Source organism: Thermothelomyces thermophilus, chromosome 1 (assembly GCF_000226095.1).
Source record: "Thermothelomyces thermophilus ATCC 42464 chromosome 1, complete sequence".
Lineage (NCBI taxonomy): Eukaryota > Fungi > Ascomycota > Sordariomycetes > Sordariales > Chaetomiaceae > Thermothelomyces > Thermothelomyces thermophilus.
This window is the reverse complement of record NC_016472.1, coordinates 7,997,824-8,014,650: the sequence shown is the minus strand read 5'-3', so window position 1 is coordinate 8,014,650 and position 16,827 is coordinate 7,997,824. Positions and strand designations below refer to the sequence as shown.

At 57.5% G+C, this 16,827-nt stretch overlaps 6 protein-coding genes across 6 annotated transcripts; 3 read left to right on the top strand and 3 right to left on the bottom strand.

The window, feature by feature from the left end:
• Positions 1 to 961: 961 nt before the first annotated feature.
• MYCTH_97899 (glycosyltransferase family 32 protein) lies at positions 962 to 1,725 on the top strand (the record flags this gene model as incomplete). The annotated part of the gene is made up of 2 exons (XM_003660234.1): positions 962 to 1,076; positions 1,142 to 1,725. 2 exons carry the CDS (start codon positions 962 to 964, stop codon positions 1,723 to 1,725), a joined length of 699 nt encoding a protein of 232 aa, XP_003660282.1.
• Positions 1,726 to 2,489: 764 nt separating this feature from the next.
• On the top strand, positions 2,490 to 3,781 carry MYCTH_109756 (uncharacterized protein). The gene is given in 2 exon segments (XM_003660233.1): positions 2,490 to 2,597; positions 2,613 to 3,781. The coding sequence occupies 1 exon segment, from the start codon at positions 2,806 to 2,808 to the stop codon at positions 3,514 to 3,516; it is 711 nt and encodes a 236-aa protein (XP_003660281.1). The 5' UTR covers positions 2,490 to 2,597; positions 2,613 to 2,805; the 3' UTR covers positions 3,517 to 3,781.
• A 209-nt stretch (positions 3,782 to 3,990) lies between these two features.
• MYCTH_2298390 (uncharacterized protein) lies at positions 3,991 to 5,622 on the bottom strand. The gene has a single exon (XM_003660232.1). The coding sequence runs from the start codon at positions 5,343 to 5,345 to the stop codon at positions 4,125 to 4,127; it is 1,221 nt and encodes a 406-aa protein (XP_003660280.1). The 5' UTR covers positions 5,346 to 5,622; the 3' UTR covers positions 3,991 to 4,124.
• A 1,034-nt stretch (positions 5,623 to 6,656) lies between these two features.
• On the top strand, positions 6,657 to 10,831 carry MYCTH_74236 (uncharacterized protein). Its single transcript, XM_003660231.1, has 4 exons — positions 6,657 to 7,133; positions 7,281 to 8,495; positions 8,553 to 8,600; positions 8,676 to 10,831. The coding sequence occupies exons 1-4, from the start codon at positions 6,821 to 6,823 to the stop codon at positions 9,986 to 9,988; spliced, it is 2,889 nt and encodes a 962-aa protein (XP_003660279.1). The 5' UTR covers positions 6,657 to 6,820; the 3' UTR covers positions 9,989 to 10,831.
• A 107-nt stretch (positions 10,832 to 10,938) lies between these two features.
• Positions 10,939 to 12,940, bottom strand: MYCTH_2298386 (uncharacterized protein). The gene is made up of 2 exons (XM_003660230.1): positions 12,323 to 12,940; positions 10,939 to 12,249 (listed from the first exon to the last, which is right to left on the bottom strand). The coding sequence occupies exons 1-2, from the start codon at positions 12,838 to 12,840 to the stop codon at positions 11,085 to 11,087; spliced, it is 1,683 nt and encodes a 560-aa protein (XP_003660278.1). The 5' UTR covers positions 12,841 to 12,940; the 3' UTR covers positions 10,939 to 11,084.
• An 841-nt stretch (positions 12,941 to 13,781) lies between these two features.
• MYCTH_2298384 (uncharacterized protein) lies at positions 13,782 to 16,327 on the bottom strand. The gene is made up of 4 exons (XM_003660229.1): positions 16,177 to 16,327; positions 15,921 to 16,058; positions 14,295 to 15,847; positions 13,782 to 14,220 (listed from the first exon to the last, which is right to left on the bottom strand). Exons 1-4 carry the CDS (start codon positions 16,196 to 16,198, stop codon positions 14,011 to 14,013), a joined length of 1,923 nt encoding a protein of 640 aa, XP_003660277.1. The 5' UTR covers positions 16,199 to 16,327; the 3' UTR covers positions 13,782 to 14,010.
• Between the last annotated feature and the right edge of the window lie 500 nt (positions 16,328 to 16,827).

Below are 16,827 nucleotides of genomic sequence, written 5' to 3'. Positions count from 1 at the left end.
TCTTTGTCTCTGTTTTGATGCTTCGCACTGCTGCCAACTCTAACCAAGGAAGTTTACATAGTATATTGCGGGACCATTTCCTCTCGTCCAGGTAACTATCTCACGGCCTAAATATCACCTACCTTGGGGCAGGCTGGTGCTGAGATCGATCCATTTCCCAAATCAGGTCGGGAGAAGGAAGTCCGTGTCAGCAAGCGTGCATGGCAGGAAACCAACCGCAGGAGGCAGAGAAGAAGGCGCAGGGCAAATGAGGGCAGAGTCAAGAGACGCCCAAGCTAAGGCGGTGGGGGTGCATCCCCATCCAATAATCGATCTGACCAGAACGAGAATCGGTGGCCCCCAAAACTTAGAGGGCATTACGGATGGAGCACTTCAGAAAGTGCCCTTCCCAATCCATCTTGGCTTGCTTGCCCTGACGTTTTAGGAGACTGCTGGTCTGGCTCTGATTGGGCATCATGTCCAATCCTGCACTGTGCACTGTGCTGACTGCGTATTACCGACTCAACAGGCTGGTTCACGTTGTTAGCACGACACTAGACAACGACGCCAGGCCTATCCCTTCGAGCCACGTCCCTCTCATGCTAGTGCCTTTAATTTCATGTAGCATAAGATAAAAGGGTGGCAACCCCCCGCCAGATTATGAGGGCCCGTCGCGCGCGCACCGAACCACCACCAGCGCTGGGCGTTGGCAAGAATGAGGCCGGGAAGCCCGTTCTCGGCGTCGCGGAAGCCCTGTCGAATTTTAATTGTTGTCGCTCTTTTCTTGGGCTGTTTTTTCCGAGTCTTTGTTTGTACGTTTTGGTATCCAAGTGAACTTCGCGGCTTCACCAGCAGGCTGGTATGGCCGGTTCGGCGCGCCAACTCACATTCCTCAACAAGCATACCCAAGAAAATATGGTATAAACTCGGACCCAAGGGCCTGACAAACCAGACGAGAGCGTGGACGAACACGTGTATCGAGATGAACCCCGAGTACCGGGCCGAATTTGTTACAGATGCCTGGGCCGACACCTACGTTCAGCATACGTTCGGCGCTTCCCACCCCGATCTCGTGGAGACATATCTCGGTCTCACTGGTTTGTGCTTCCGGCTTAACATGTCGATTTCACTGAATTGCTGACAGTGCCTTGTGATGGATCAGTTCCAATCCTCAAAGTCGACCTTCTCCGCTACCTCCTCCTCTTCTCCGAAGGAGGCGTCTACTGCGACCTGGACGTCTCGTGCGACACGCCCTTCGGCGAATGGATTCCTCCGCAGTATGAGGACGAGACCAACGTCGTCGTGGGCTGGGAGTTTAATGTCGGCTGGCCCCGGCCTTTTGTCCACCAGCTCGCGATTTGGACCATCATGGCGAAACCGGGGTCGCCGCATCTGTGGACGGTCATCGAGGAGACGGTGCAGTGGCTGAAGGACGAAGCGAAGAAGAATAATGTCTCCGTGGGAGAACTGACCCTCGACAAAATCGGAGACGTGGTTGATATCACCGGCCCGAGACGGTTCACGCAGGGCGTGTTGAGGAGCCTGGGCAGAGCCTTCCGCACGACGGAGCAGGACATCCAAGAGATACTGGAGTCAAAACTGGTCGGGGACGTACTAGTTCTCCCGGGGTACGCTTTCGCCGCATCAGCGAACCATTACGACAAGGACATGAAGCTTTCTCCGCCACTGGTCACGCACCACTATGTTGGCAGCTGGAAGAATCCCAAGGGTGGGGAGGCATCGTGAAAGGCTCCCAGAATATTCATTGTATCGGAACCAAAACGGAGAACCGGCTCCCGTTAGGGAACCACGGCCAGGATGGTAGGCTATAAGGGCGCCCAAACCCGGCCACAGATTGTGATGTATATAATTATGTAGGAATACTTCCTGCGCATAACAGTGTTAACTCTGCCGCGTGCATTTTAAACTTCCGGCTTCTCTCTGCGAGCTGTAACTGCTCCTGATTTCTGGCTTGAGCCGTATTTGAATGGGGGTGGGGGTGCAGGCCCAAAAAACTGCAAAAGAGGACGGCGTTTGGCAGCCACAGCGGTGTGAGCGTCGAAATGGGGAGACGGACTTGGAGGGGAAGGTTCAAGCCCTAACCCTCGAGCAAGGCATTCATCGAGCCGCGGGCGAGCCTTCTCTTCCCAGCAATTCAACTTTTCGACGAAGTTCTTCCGAGTGTGCATTGCCAAGTTTCGCAGGCAAATTGGCCGGTAAAATCTCCCATCAAATTCCAAGCTTGTAGCGCACTCTCGGCGCGCTGCCCCCCCAACGGTTCTCATTTGCTGCGGGTGCCATTTTGGGCTCGGCGATGATGTCGTCGCCCCAGAGCGTTGCTACGCTCTGGTAACTCATGCTTGCCATGGTATGCTGACTGGCCACCGCTGCCTAAGATCTTCCCCTCTCCGCGCAACGGGGTCGCGCTGGACGCACAGCATTCGGCCGTTCACCCTGCTCATCTCCAAGTAAGATCGAACCAGGGCCCGGGAGACAGGTGCGTGAGGATGGATGCTTGATGTTTTTTTATTGTTTTTCTTCCCTGTCCCTTAGGTAGACCGCCCGTTCTTGTCTCCGTTTTCTTTTGTTCTCGGTTGCCAATCTCCTTACTTCACTACCTCATCTTCCAGTCTTGCTCGTCTCCTGTCGCCTACTAACTCTGCAGCCTCCGAGGCATAGTTCGCTCCGTACTGTGACCTCATTGCTTATGTATATACGTCCGGCTGGTTTTGGCTACCCGCCCTCCCCCTTGTCAGTTGGCAACCAGCCTTGGCTTCACAGTAACGACTGGGCAGTGCTGCCCTGTTAAGGGCGACTGCTGTCATCATGCCTTTCGCCCAACCGCCCAAGGTCTCCTCAGACCCTGAAATACCCCCGGCCCGCCCTGGCCGGCCCCGGTTCCACCGCAGATGCACAGAGGACCGAATCCGCGAAGGCTCACGGACGCCTCCTTGCTTTTTCATGGCAGGCAAGATTACTAGAGAACGAAAATCCATCTTCAGGGAGCTGGGGCTCGACACGGACCTGCCGAGCCAGCCGTACTCGGTCCGTGACGAGCACGAGTTTGGTGAGCCCACGGAGCTGGCACCGGCATCGCCAGCGAGCACTCATGCTGTCGATGAGGGAACTCGCAACGAGGACGATGGCGCCGAAAACGAGGCCGAGGGACGGCCGACACAACAAAAGCAGGGTAGCAGCAACCGAGCTGAGTCCCGGTCCAACCCGGCGTCCCCCTCGGAGACCCAGCGGCCATGGTACTCCCGATTGCCCCGGGTCCGGCGCCCGAGAATCAAGTCTGTCTCCTCAAGTGCGCCGCCTTCTCGCATGTCCACCATAACGAGATTCTCGTCGATTGTGCTGCTCATTGTTGTTTTTCTTCCGGGCTTTAGTTATTACCGCGGCCGTGAAGAAGGGACTGCGCCGGCTGTTGCGGATGCCGGCGTGATCGATACCCCGGCGGCGGAAGCCCGTCCGGTGCTCGAGAGGAGAAACAGTCCGACGGACGTGTCCAAGAGATGGGCACACCAGGGTGAGTGAGTACAGAGATAGCATTGGGTAATAGCGCTTGTGAGGCTCCCAGGACGGAATGGCGTGCAGATCCATGCGACGCATTGTACAATATTTGTTTCATTACACCAATTTCTGCGCGCGGCGCGTCTGTAGTATATACACGGCATAGCACTTGTCATGGCGATGACGCTGTTCCCATGCCTAAGTCCCTCCTTGAACTGCGGTCTGGGCAGCAGACAGCTTTCTCCCGCGAATCAATAGCACGCCATCGTGCTCTGTTATGTTTCAGCCCATGATTCGGGCCCCAACCTCCCCCCCCCCCCCCCCCCCGGGGGGGTTTGCGGCGAGCTTGGGAGGGGTGCCCTACACACTTGGTGACGAGCGGGAGGAATTCCAGTTGTATCTCCCAAGGCACCAGAAACGTACATCGAATCGCTCTGATGGAGTTGGTGCAGTACCCTGGTCCCTGACTACCAGTGCCTGCATCGCGCTTCGCAAGGGGCACAATGGACGACTTTTGGCGGCCTGTCGTCAGCTCACCGAGGGTAAATCGAGGTGTTGGTGAGCGGGGGTGGTGGAATGTTTGATGACAGCACTGTCTGGGGGACAATGCTTGGTTGTTGTCGAGGACGCGCTCAGGCCGGCTCGAGATCTCCGACCAGATCGAGTTCATTCGGGTCCGTGAACATACTAATTTTCTCTCTTACAAAGTTGAATAGACGCGATGCTTCCTCGGCCTGATTGGTCTGCGTAAGGTATTGAGCAGTGTCGACAGCTAAGCGATGGACGTGACGAAGGTATCGAAGGGTGACTGGATTTTGGGCATCGTTCACCCGCCAAGCGCCCTTGCTCTGCAAGAATTCAACAGCGGGTCCCGAGGTTGGCTCAACTGGATGGCGCAGACTGAGCTGAGCCATAAACTGCGCGCCTGGATTAAGCTTGCGCCCCAAGGCGACGAACGCGTCGTAGATGTGCGCGGGCGGCATGGTTTGCTTGTCATGGTGCATCGAGGTCTCGTTGGCCAATATGCACCAAGCATACTTCACGACGGCTGGCGGACAACTTTTCTCCTCGGCTATGGCAGCCGCTTTGAGGATGGTCGTATACGCCGATTCCAAGTTACGAGCTTGTTTGGCGTATACGAGACGGCCAAGCAGATTTTTGGCGGTTTGGAATTCTGGCTCGGTTCGCTCCGAGCCGGGTTTCAGCAACCGTTCGAACCACATCAAAACAACATCATCGAGGCCCTCAGCAACTAGGAAGCGGGCGAGAATGTTGGTGAAATTGGCGTTGGTGAGGAACTTGAGGTCCCGCTCTTGGCCTGATGATCGCAGCCATTGCAAGACAAGCAGACCGGCTCCAGTATCTTGCAATTGATTCCTCAGCCACGGACCATCTGCCGCGGTATTTTCCGGCCTTAGCCGGAATGCCACAGACTCGATGTGCATAAGGAAGCCCTGTGCCGTGTTTAGGGTCACGAGTCCTCTCGAGACAGCCTTTCGAAAGACCGCCTTGTGTGCGTCTAGGCTGTTGGCGGACTCCTCTTTGCGCTTCGGCACCTCGACACGAGTGAAAAGCGGGTTGTCGAGAATGGCGCGCATGTGCCTATCGGTTGGCCGGGCGGGTGCTGTCGACGGGACAGTTCCTGTACGGGAATGAACGGTGGCGAGCTTCAAGCGCGGCGAGTCCTTTCCGGAATCCGACGCGGTCCAGCCGTGCTCTTCATCGAGCTGTTTGCGGAACGAGGCCTTAATGGTGTCGAGAAGCCGCTGGGACTCGCGCTTGTCCAGCGGCAGCGGCTGGTGCAGGCGTGGGAAGAGGTCTTTGAGGGACCCGAGCGCTCTGGTCTTCTGCATCTTGAAACCTTTGAATGGGTGATAAATTGGCCAACTCGAGTCGTTCTACCATGGAGGATCTCGTAGCGATGGATAGGGTAACCCAATGGCCGGTTTGATCCCCTGGTTACTATGGAGGGAGAGGGTGTGCTTGCGTTGCCGCACTGCAAACAACGGGAGTCGGATGTTTGCGGTTGTGGGTCACGCACTCAAGATCCCGCTCGACCAGAAGTGGGCCGGTTGGGCAATTGGGTTGACGTAGTGAATTGCTCATAGAGCTACAGGTCATGTGACTCCCTCCTTTGCTGGCAGTTCCGTACGGATACACGTAGAGAGTCATCCGCACTCCAGAACCAGTAACTACTGGAGCTGCTGCGTACACAGTAGTGTCTGCGCGCGCCGCGATCTTCGCCCCCGGCCTGGCGCTAGTCCCAACTTGGACTTGTTCACCAGAGATCGCTTCCCGATGTCGTCGGGCGTTGGAGCATCCATCTACCACAACGGGTGGCAAAAGACGGGCCATCGGAGCGAAATGGGTTCCTGATATCAGCCACCACCGACGGTGTACTTACACTCTATAGAAGCTATAACCAGTCAGACTATCTCTGCATGACAGGTTGTCGTTGTGGCGCTACTTATTAGCACAGCAGTTAAGTACACAGTTGCCTAACGGAACTCACATTAACGAATTGGAATCGTACGTAAGGTACGCTAGTGTAGCATACGTAGCAAATTACCTACCAGAGTAGCATGTCGGCACATGCCCAGCCTCCAAGGCTCCTGGCCAATCCCACTGCACATTCGGCATCAGCAGATGCCAGCTGATCGATTCGCAACAGGACCCTGCCTCGGGAGATGGGTGGAGAGGTGGGCTCCTTCCGCTAACAGAGTTGGAAGATTTCGATGGCAGCACGCTCAATTGAGTGGTTCTCTCAACCGTGATTGCTGTTTGCAGCTCTGAGTGATTGTAAATGGCACCGACGCCATGCGAACAATAGATTGACTTTGCGACAGGCCGGAAAGGGAAGACATCTAGAATCTAGCCCTGTGACGCACGGAAGGACCCCACACCTTAATCGGGCGAGGCTGGAGCACCCTATCACAGGCTTGCAGCTGCCAGCTGTGTGCACTGAAACCTGGGGCGGGTGGCCCTCTGCTAAGTTAGTTAGTTACCCTCTTTTGAGCGGGCCAACCGAATTCTGCATCGCTGGGCAAAAACTCAACGCCCTCTCGTCCTTTCCACACCTTGCGCCTATTCCTTCTCCCCATTCCAACCACCACTGGCTCGATCCATCCAACGGATCGCACCACGATTCGATTCGCCCTGTGCGAAACCCCGTCTTCTTTTACAATTCGGCATCCTCTACGATCCTCTTCCCATTTTTTCCCCCACACCGCCTTTGTTTTGTGGTTGCCGTCGACAACGCGATTCGGTCGCCGATTCCTTTGACCCGCCTCATTTCCCACACACACACACACACACACATATCTCAGCGATGTCTGAGGTACACTCCAGATCAGCCGCCCCTCGCGGCAGAGGCTCTGGTCGCGGCGGCCGAGGCGGCTTTGCGACTCGGGGAGGAGGTCGCGCCCGGTCTGCCGCCACCAATGGCGATTCCAAGCATGACACAGATTCGTCTCTGCCGACACTCGAGGACGAGGGCGAGATTGGAGAGCTGAAGCAGAAGTATGGAAGCAAGGTCGCAGTCATCAAAGAAATGTTTCCGGACTGGTCCTCCGTCGACATCCTATTCGCCCTGCTAGAGACCGACGGTGACGAGAACTTGGCCGTCACCCGCATTGCTGAAGGTAGATCGGCGTCCCCACACGCTATTATCTCCCACGTCCGGGCCTGCTGTCACGCATTTTGTGCGTTATGCTTGTTCCGCATCTCTCAGGCGACTTCGGAGCTGCACCGATTACCGTGCTCGTCCAGCTAATGTGTTCGTCCCACAGGAACCATTTCACAATGGGGCGAAGTTTCAAAGCCCAAGAAGGACCGCGCGCGTCTCAAGGCCAAGGCCGATACTTCTACGAATACAACTGGCGATTCAGCTCCCACGGGTGGGACCAGGAATGCCCGAGGTGGCCGTGGTGCCGACAGCGGTCGCGGCCGCGGTAGAACCACTGAGCGCGGTGGTCGTGGTGGTGCGCGTGGCAAGTCGACTCATGGCACAGCGAATGGCACCCGATCCAAGGACAACGAACCTCTCTCCGTCCCGACCGAAGAAGCATCCGAATGGAATACTAAGCCAGCTGAAAAATCGGCTGCATCGGGCGAACCTCCCGCAGCAGACTCCGCTCCTGCTACGACAGCTCCTGCTCCGAGCACCACAACCACAACCACAGCCACAGCTGCGAAGCCTGCCACAATCCCCGAAGGCACAAAAACCACCTGGGCAAGCATGTTGCGACAATCAACCGCCCCGAAACCGGCACCGAGGCCGAAAGAAGCTCCCCCCAAGGCTCCCGAACCTGTCATCGAGCCCTTGCCCCCTGCTGAGCCGACCGAACCTGAGCCCGAGGCTTCGGCTCCTGTCGAAGAACCTGCCCCCGAACCGGAGAAGGAGGCACCCCCCGCTCCTCCTGCTGAACGCGTTACACCTGCCGTCCCTGTTATCCCCGCGGTACCGGCCGTTCCTAACGTTGTCGTCCCCGAGGTTGCATTGGCGCCGTCGAATGATAAACTTACCGAAACCAATCTTGACAAGGTCAAGGATGATTCACACCCCCCCCTGACTGAAACTGCCGCCAGTGAGGCTGCTGATTCCTGGGACCCGCAAGCTACGGGTCCCGGTGCGACAGGCACGCCTCTCTCGGCTTCGCAACAACAGCACCAAGCTGGCCGGACCGGTGCCACAAAGCCGTCAGCTCGCGCGCCTGCCCACCATGCTCGCCGTATGCTTGATCAGCGTGAAGCCGTTCGCATGCCTGGCAACCGTGATCAGGTTGACAGGGCCGCCGTCCAGTTCGGTGCTTTCAGCCTTAATGGCTCCATTGAAGACGACGTGGACGGCGACCGCGAAGAGCCCGTGACTCGCCCCCAGCCTCCCGAAGACTCTCCGGTTGCACACCCCCGGACATCTCTCCCTCCTGCTCAACCCACTCCTGTCCCCGAAGCATTCTCTTCCCAGAAGCCGGCGGCTGCCCAAGCTTCCACAGGAACTGCCGGTATGGACCCTCAACTGCCTGCAAGTTTGGCACTTCTTACCACTAACCCATCTCTAGCTGCTGCGCCTTCCGCACCGCAGGCCAATGCCCCTTCTACCTCTCAGGGTATGTACACATCACTTCCCTCACGCTTCGACATCTGCAAGCCATTATCTAACGATCCTCCCCCCCTTTCTTCAGCCGCCGTACAGCCGCCTGCTGCACCGAGCAACCAGCAGTTTGGTCGCTTCGGCCAACCGGCCTCCCAGGAAGCCTCCTCCTTCCCCAGCAGCAAGCCTTTCGAGCCGTTTGGGCAACAGCCAGCCGTTGCCTCCGCCACACATAACCAGTTTGACGGAGGATTCCAGGGCCAGGGACAAGCGGCGCAGCCGCCGAGCCAGCAGCAACCTGGAGGGCCGTTCAGCTCCGCCCCTGGCGATTTCTCGTCGTACTACACGGCGGATCAGAACCGCTTCAACTACTACAACCAGAACTTTGGCCAGCAGCAGGCGGCCCAGGGCCAGCAGGATGCCCTGCCGTCTCAACCCCAGCGTTCGTTCAGCGGGTATAACGCGCCCCAGAACGACAACCTCAGCCAGTATCCTCAGAGCGGTGCTCAGCACGGGCAGTCTCGTTTCGGCGGCACCAACAACAACGAGTCGCAGATCAGCGGCACTCCCACGCCTGGGCAAGCTACCACTCAGGCTCAGACCGGCCCGACTGCGCAGGCCCAGTCACACGCCCAGCAGCCTCATGACTATCCCTATAGCAGCCACCCCTACTATCAGAACCCTTACTACTCCGCCTACATGAATTATCAAGGGGGCTACAACCAGGGCGCCTACGGCGGCCCGTATGGCAAGGGCGGTCTGAACTACCAACCTAGTCAGTACGGCATCACCCCTCAGGGTCCTCACGGATACTCGTCTCCTGCGGCAGGGTTCGGCCAGTCTGCCCTGCACCGGGACAGCGGTGTGGGTGGCGGCCTGGGTGACTATGGCCGTGCTGGCTCGACCCAGGCGGGCCAGCAGGGCCTCGGTGGCGGATTCGGCGGCGTTCATGACACATTCGGTCGCGGCGGCTCTGCCTATCAGTCTCAAGGCGGACAGTCGTTCAACGCTCCCGGCTCGCAGCCCGGCGCCGGCCCGTCAGCGGCCGACGATCTCAAGCCCTTCGGAGACTCCAAGGCTGCCGGCGGACCGAGTCCGTCGCTCGGCGCTGCCGCCCGTCCGGGCTCTGCGACGAACAATGCGCCCTCGCAGACCGGGCTTCCGCCTCCCCAGTCGAACCAGCAAGGCGGCCTCGGTGGCATGGGTGGCTACGGTTATCCGAGCCACATGCAGCAGGGCCACGGTTTGCACGGCAGCCAATCTGGGGCCGGCGGCTACGGCATGAGCGCCAGCGGCGCCCAGAGCCACCAGAACACCTACGGCGCCGGTTATGCTGGCCAGGGCTTCGCCGCCGGCAGCTACTACGGCAACCCGCCTCGCGGCTGGGGTAACAACTACCACTAGGGGAATGGCAAAGATGGTCCCCGCACCCCGGAGCAAGCCGGACAGTTTGCTTCATTGATAACGGAAGGCGCAGACATTTCCATGGAAAAGCCTAGATCGATCTGATGCATGCAAGGGTTAGGAGAGAGGCGATAAGAAACCAGAATGGGAGGAAGCCGAAATACCGGGGATATCTAATTGTCGCCGAGGTCCACGTCCGTCGCCGTTGTCTGCGAAGAAGACGAGCGGACTCTTTTCCATAGGCGAAGAAATGCGAGTCGATGAGCTCTGACTGGGAGCTCTAACTCCACTCTCTGCTCTTTTCTCTCTTTCCTTTCTTTTTTTCTTGCATCTGTGTACGATTTTCCGGTGGTGGTGGGGATGATGGCGTTGGGACGTGTTTCGGGGTCTATGCCAGTGTGTTTTTTTGGTTGCGTTTGTGTTAAGGTCAGAAAGAAAACAAACTGTCTTACATGATCTCTCATCAACGGGTTAGGGCGGGACGGGCTGGATGGATGGGTTGGTGATTTTGGTGTGGCTGTCAGTCATTATCAAGGGAATCAATCAATCGATCAATTGGGTTTGGGTGGTTTCAAAGGACACACAACCTGGCAATCAAACAAGCATGGCAGTGGTAAGGAGGGCTATAATCTCTCTATGGTGCACCGACTCATCCACTGGGAAAGGGCAAAAACAGGGAACAGGGAAAAGCAAACTGTGAACGGATTTGGTGCTCTGGTGCTTCCTGATTCTGGGCGGCGGCCTGACTCCTATTAATCTCGTAATGCTTTCTCCTGCCATCTCGCTCGTTTGTTGTCGAGGTCATTAGCAGACAATCAAATCACCAGATTGACACGAGCACTGCATTTCTAAGGGCGGGCCTAGCTAGCTAGCATGACACTGCAAGTCATATCCACACATGATCTTGTTAACACCGTTGGACTTCAAGATTTTGTTTTTTAGATGATGCCTCTGCATTGCAATATCACTCACGATTGTGCCTCCATAGTCCAATTTGGTAAAACAGAAGCAGGAGCATCAAACCATTTAATCATGTAGGTTTTCCCGTGCAGCACTGCGTTCCGACATACTGCGTACTCTAGCGAAACATCATCTCTCACAGGTTGGCATAAGCCTTGAACGCTGCCAACAAGCCTTCGGTCGAGGCGTCGTGGCCCTTGCCCGCACCGGGCTCGTCAATCTCCTTGAGGATCTTCTTGGCCAGGACCTTGCCGAGCTCGACGCCCCACTGGTCAAAGGAGTTGATGTCCCACACGGCGCCCTCGGTGAAGGTTAGGTGCTCGTAGTAGACGATCAGGGCGCCCAGCTCAGCGGGGCCGATGGCACCTCCCACGAGGATGCTGGTGGTAGGCCTGTTGCCCAGGAACACCTTGTGCGGCACCAGGCTGTCGGGCACGCCGCCCTCGGCGCGCACCTCGTCGGCAGTCTTGCCAACCATGAGGGCCTCGGCCTGGGCGAGGTAGTTGGAGGCGAGCATCTTCTGGTGGAGGTTGTCCGAGACGGGGTTGTGCGACTTGGAGGCAAGGATGAAATCGCTGGGGATCAGCTTGGTGCCCTGGTGCACCAGCTGGAAGAAGGAGTGCTGCGCGTTGGTGCACGGCTCGCCGAAGAGGATGGGACCGGTAGTGTATTTCGCGGGCGAGCCGTCTGAGGTTATCGTCTTGCCGTTGGACTCCATGGACAGCTGCTGGAGGTATGCGGGGAAGCGGTGCAGGTACTGGTCGAAGGGCGCCACGAGGTGGGTCTGGGCATTGAAGAAGTTGGAGTACCAAACTGAGAGGAGGCCACCAAGGACGGGGATGTTCTGGCGAAGCGGGGCGCTGCGGAAGTGGTTATCCATGGCATGGGCGCCGGCCAGGAACTTGTGGAAGTTATCGTAGCCGATGTACAAGGCCACGCTCAGGCCGATAGCGCTCCAGACCGAGTAGCGGCCGCCCACCCAGCTCTCGAACCCAAACATGTTCTTGGAGTCAATGCCGAACTTGGTCACCTCGGCCTCGTTGGTGGAGAGGGCCACGAAGTGCTTGGCAATGTCGCCCTTGCCGCCCGTCTTCTCGAGGAACCACTTCTTAGCCGTGTTGGCATTGGTGGTGGTCTCGGCGGTGGTGAAGGTCTTGGAGGCGATCAGGAAGAGAGTCGTCTCGGGGTCCGCGTCGGCAAGTGCCTCGGCGATGTGCGTACCATCGATGTTGGACACGAAATGCAGGGTCATGTCCTTCGCGCCGTAGTGCCTGAGGGCCTCGGTGACCATAACGGGACCACTGATCACACCACCAAGTCAGCGAGGTGGGGAGACATGAGGAGCAGAAGCAAGGTTACACGGCCAGCACTCACAGATCGGATCCTCCAATACCGACGTTGATAATGGTGGTGAGCTTCTTGCCCGTGTATCCCTTCCATTCGCCGCTGCGGACTTGCTCCGAGAAGACGCGCATGTGCTCGAGCACCTCGTTGACGCCGCCCTTGGTGTTCATGACGTCTACGCCGTCGACCTTCATCTCGAGGTTGCTGACGTTGCGCAGGGCGGTGTGGTAGACGGCGCGGTTCTCGGTGAAGTTGATCTTCTCACCGGCAAACATGGCATCGCGCTTCTTCTCGAGGCCGGCCTGCTCGGCGAGCTTGACGAGCAAGCTCAGGGTCTCCTCGGTGATGAGGTTCTTGCTAAAGTCGAACAAGATCTCGGTGCCATTGGGCTCGCTCGAGATGTCGGCGGGGAGGGTGAGCTTGGTCGAGAAGTTCTTGAAGCGGCTCGGGTCGGCCTTGAAGGCGTCTTTGAGCACAAAGGACTTGCCGACCTTGTTGTGGTGGGCCTCCAGCTCGGCCCAGGCGGGGAGGGTGTTTGTGGGCGCCATCGTAGCAGTCGTCTTCTGACCTGTTCCTGGGGTCCTTTCCGGTTTGGGATCCTCAATGTGCAAGGGGAAAATTCAAGCCAAAATGTTCCGCCTGCCGCACTTGAGATTTCGTCAGATTTGCATGAAAGATTTGGATGTTGGGAAGGTTCCGGCAGGGAAGTGGGGTGTTAAGATGCTACAAGCAGCTGGAAGCTCGCTGCCCCGCATGCGGGACGGGTCTCGGGAAGGCAGCTGCTGGCACCGACGTATTTGCCGCAGCAGGATGGAAGGCGCAGTGTTGGTTTCAGAAGCGCGTGGGAAAGGCGGCACAAACTTACCAAAAAAAAAATACAACATTAAGTACCAAAGGATGAGAAGAAGGATCTCAAGGGGAGCATGGCAAGAGGAAGCCGGACCATGAGGGGTTTTAAACAGCTCCATCAGAACAAAAGAGGCACGCTCAGCTCAGCCCATGACGACCAAGGAGACCCGCGAACGTCACCACGCATGGACGAGTCGCCCCACCCTCTTGCGATAAATGTGTCAAGCCCCTCGCCCACATGCTCTCCACCGCGGATTTAGCCAAATCGCGGAGCGCTCTTTGAGGAAAGAGCCTCAGCTCCCTAGCGCGGGGGGGCTGGACGGGAGACGGACGGGATAATTTGCACCGGGCATCGGGTCGCGATATCGATCCCCTGAGCACCGAGTGGATCGGGAAAAAGATATCTGGATAATGGACCCTCCTGGCCGGCTTCGGGCGAAATCTGACTTGTTATGCGATCCAATGTGATTGCCGCTTGCTGTCGTCGCCAAGTCTCCGGTTTTTCTTCTTACAGGGCTCAGCCCCGTTGAGTGGTGGTTGAGCGCGGTCTACACTCTCTTCTGCCTCCAAGCCCAAAAACAGCGGGGATGGGGAAAGGAACAAAGTACGAAAACCAGATAAAATTCCCGTTGACCATGCCCGAGTCCCAAAATTGTGAAAGATACGAAAATGGCACAACTAAACACTTCCCGCTTGCAAAAGCCCCAAAAAAATGATTTGGATGCGCTTTGTGCTGTCCAGTCTCCTCCTCCTCCTCCTCCTCCGCCCCCCCTCCCCCCCAGGGGGCCCCGCCAATGTTCGCTTTACCCAAATGAGGGAACAAAAAGGAAAGCAGCCGAACAGGAGCAACCCTCTAGAGAGGCAGCACCTCATCTCAGGCTGTTCTGCATGCTGCCCACAAACGACGGGTCCTTCACACTGCCACCAGCATCTCCAAGACCGGCAATCGGGCGGTTGTAGCTGAAACCAGTGAACTGGTTCTGCAGGGTCTCGGACAGGACCGGGCCATCGACGTAGGAGTCTTGGGGTAGCTCCTCCGTGAAGACGGGGTCAAAATTGGCCGTATCCAGCGCATCAGCCTGCAAACGGGTCCGTCAGTTTCATCTGGCTTAATCCGGGACGAGACTGGAAAGAACAAGAAAGCTATACATACCACGTTCGGCTTGAACGCCGGCTCGTACTTGCGCTGCAACAGCTTCCGCCAGTCGATAGCGTGGAAGAAGGGATGTGCCTTGATCTCGGCGGAGCCGTTGGCACCCAGGCGCTGTTGTGGATCGCGGTTCAGCAGCTTGGTCAGGAGGTCCTTGGCGGCCGGCGGAACGATCTCGTGGCCTGGGAAGTGCAGCGGCTCGCTGAGGATCTTGCGGTACATCTCGTTGGTGTTCTCGTCGTAGAACGGCGGAAGACCGGTCAACATCTCGTAAAGAAGCACGCCCAGCGTCCACCAGTCGACCGTCTTGTTGTAGCCGTTGCCCATCAACAGCTCGGGGGCCAGATATTCGGGGGTGCCGCAGAAGGTGTTGGTGCGGTCCTCGTCCTTCATGTCCAGCTTGCAGAGGCCGAAGTCACAGAGCGCAATGTGGCCCTGGTAGTCAAGAAGGATGTTCTCGGGTTTCAAGTCACGGTAGATGACGTTGAACCCGTGGAGACATTCGAGGGCACACAGCAGCTCGGCCGTATAGAAGCGACTGCGGTTGACATCGAAGCGCTGCTCCTTTTGCAAGTGGTGGAAGAGCTCTCCGCCGTTGACGAAAGCAAGAACAAAGTAGAGCTTCTCCGGGCTCTGGAAGGTGAACTTGAGCGGCACGATGAAGGGGTTGTTGATCTGTGCGAGGACCGACCGCTCCGCCAGCGTGTGTGCCACCTCGGACCTCGAGATGATGTGGGCTTTCCGAATCGTCTTGAGGGCGTAGATCCGGTTCGTGTCCTTCTTCCGCACCTGCATGACCTTGCCAAAGCTGCCCTTCCCAACCACTTTGAGCAGCTCAAAGTCCTCGATCTTGAGCTTGCCTGCTCGGTTCTCGACGTATTCAACGCCAATCTTGAGCTTGCCGGTACCGTACTGCACGTCGACAAACTCGACACCGCTGTGGCCCAGCGCGCGCTCCCGGCTGGCGTGCTCGGCCGCGGCCTTCTCGCGGTCCTTCTTGCTCGCTTTGGGGTCCTCGACGTACGGCTGCCTCTCTTCAAATCGAGGGTTGATGCGGACCACGCCAAGGAAGATGTCCTGGCTCCGGCCTGATCCTGGAGGGGCATTGGGATTGCGGATGTAGAGATGTACCACAAGTTCCGTCACTCTCGAAACGTCGAATTTGTACTGTGTGTTGGAACCAGCCCACAGGGGGTTCTCGGGCGTGCCCTCGACTGAGTTGACAAAGACCTGCACCTTATCGAAATCGATCAAGGCGTAGGGCATATACTTGGTGGAAATACGGCCGTGGTTGGTAGGGATGCCGCTAAATCCGCCGGATGTCTGGGGCCGGCCGCCCGTGAAACCCGCCGACCGGGAAGACGACGAAGGCCGTCCCGAGCCGGCCATGCTGAGCGCATTTCCTGTGGACAACGAGCTGCCGCCGTGGGACGGGCTGAACGCATTTCGGTGTTGCTCTGGGAGAGAGAGACCTTGGGCTTCGTGAAGGGTGACAACGAGGATGCCAGGTTTGGGCGTCTTGACGACAGGTGTTTGGGAGAGGGCTTCCGAGGCGGCTAGAAACGACAAGTCAGAAATATGAGGGCGCACCAAAGGCGAAACCGGGGCGGAGGGGTAAAGGAAGCGCACCTATATTGCTCTCGTTTGTGGGCGTCGCTGTTCCGGAAATGGCGCCCTGACTCTTGTCGTCCTTCTCTGTAATGGTGGACGTCGAAGGGGATCGCGAGAACGTGTTCGCGAGGGGACCCAAATGGGTCTCCTTCAACTCTGTTTTACGTAAAGAGCGGTCAGCAACGTGGCGCATGTGAAAACCAAGGGCCGCAGCTGCCTTTGCGCAGTGGACGGCGTCCAACTTCTAATGTAGCGAGGGGAGAGGTCAACATACTTTTGGTGAGTTTCCACGACATGGTGCAGGAACGAGGAGGGGGTTGCCGCCAAACGTCGGGTTTGGGAGGTCGCGGAGTGTTTCGAGCTTAAGACGACAGAACTCGGCGACGGGAAATTGGTTCTAGGGGAGATGGAGGGTGGGAAAAAGGATGATTGATGCCGCACGGGGAGTACTGCCTCCCAAGATGGTTTGGGTCGAGGCTGAAGTTCGAGGCGAAGTACGGACCGGGCGGCCTGGCGGGACGGGAGGGTTGTGGTGCGGATCAGGCCTGGGGGACGCTAACTTCGAAACCACCGTAGTGGAGCTGAGCGTGACTGTCGCACCGCCCGGGGCACCGTGGGGCTTGGGTGCTCTACCTGAGCAACCAAAAGCCCCGCAGCTTGTTTTATGGTAAACAGCGGACCCCTACACAGTACGGAGTACTGCGTATGCACCGACGGATTGCATACATCAGGGAAGTTACTTACCCCAAACACCACCATGCCTCTTCATACCGAGCTAGCTTGGTTGCTTGATCATTTTTTTTCGGAGCGCAACACCAGACTCTTGAGACAAAAGTCTTGAATAAAAGCAAGGCGTGCCACAGACGCACAATTCTCTTTTTAAAGCAGCTTAGATTGGGAGCGGCTGCGACAACGCAGTTCAGGA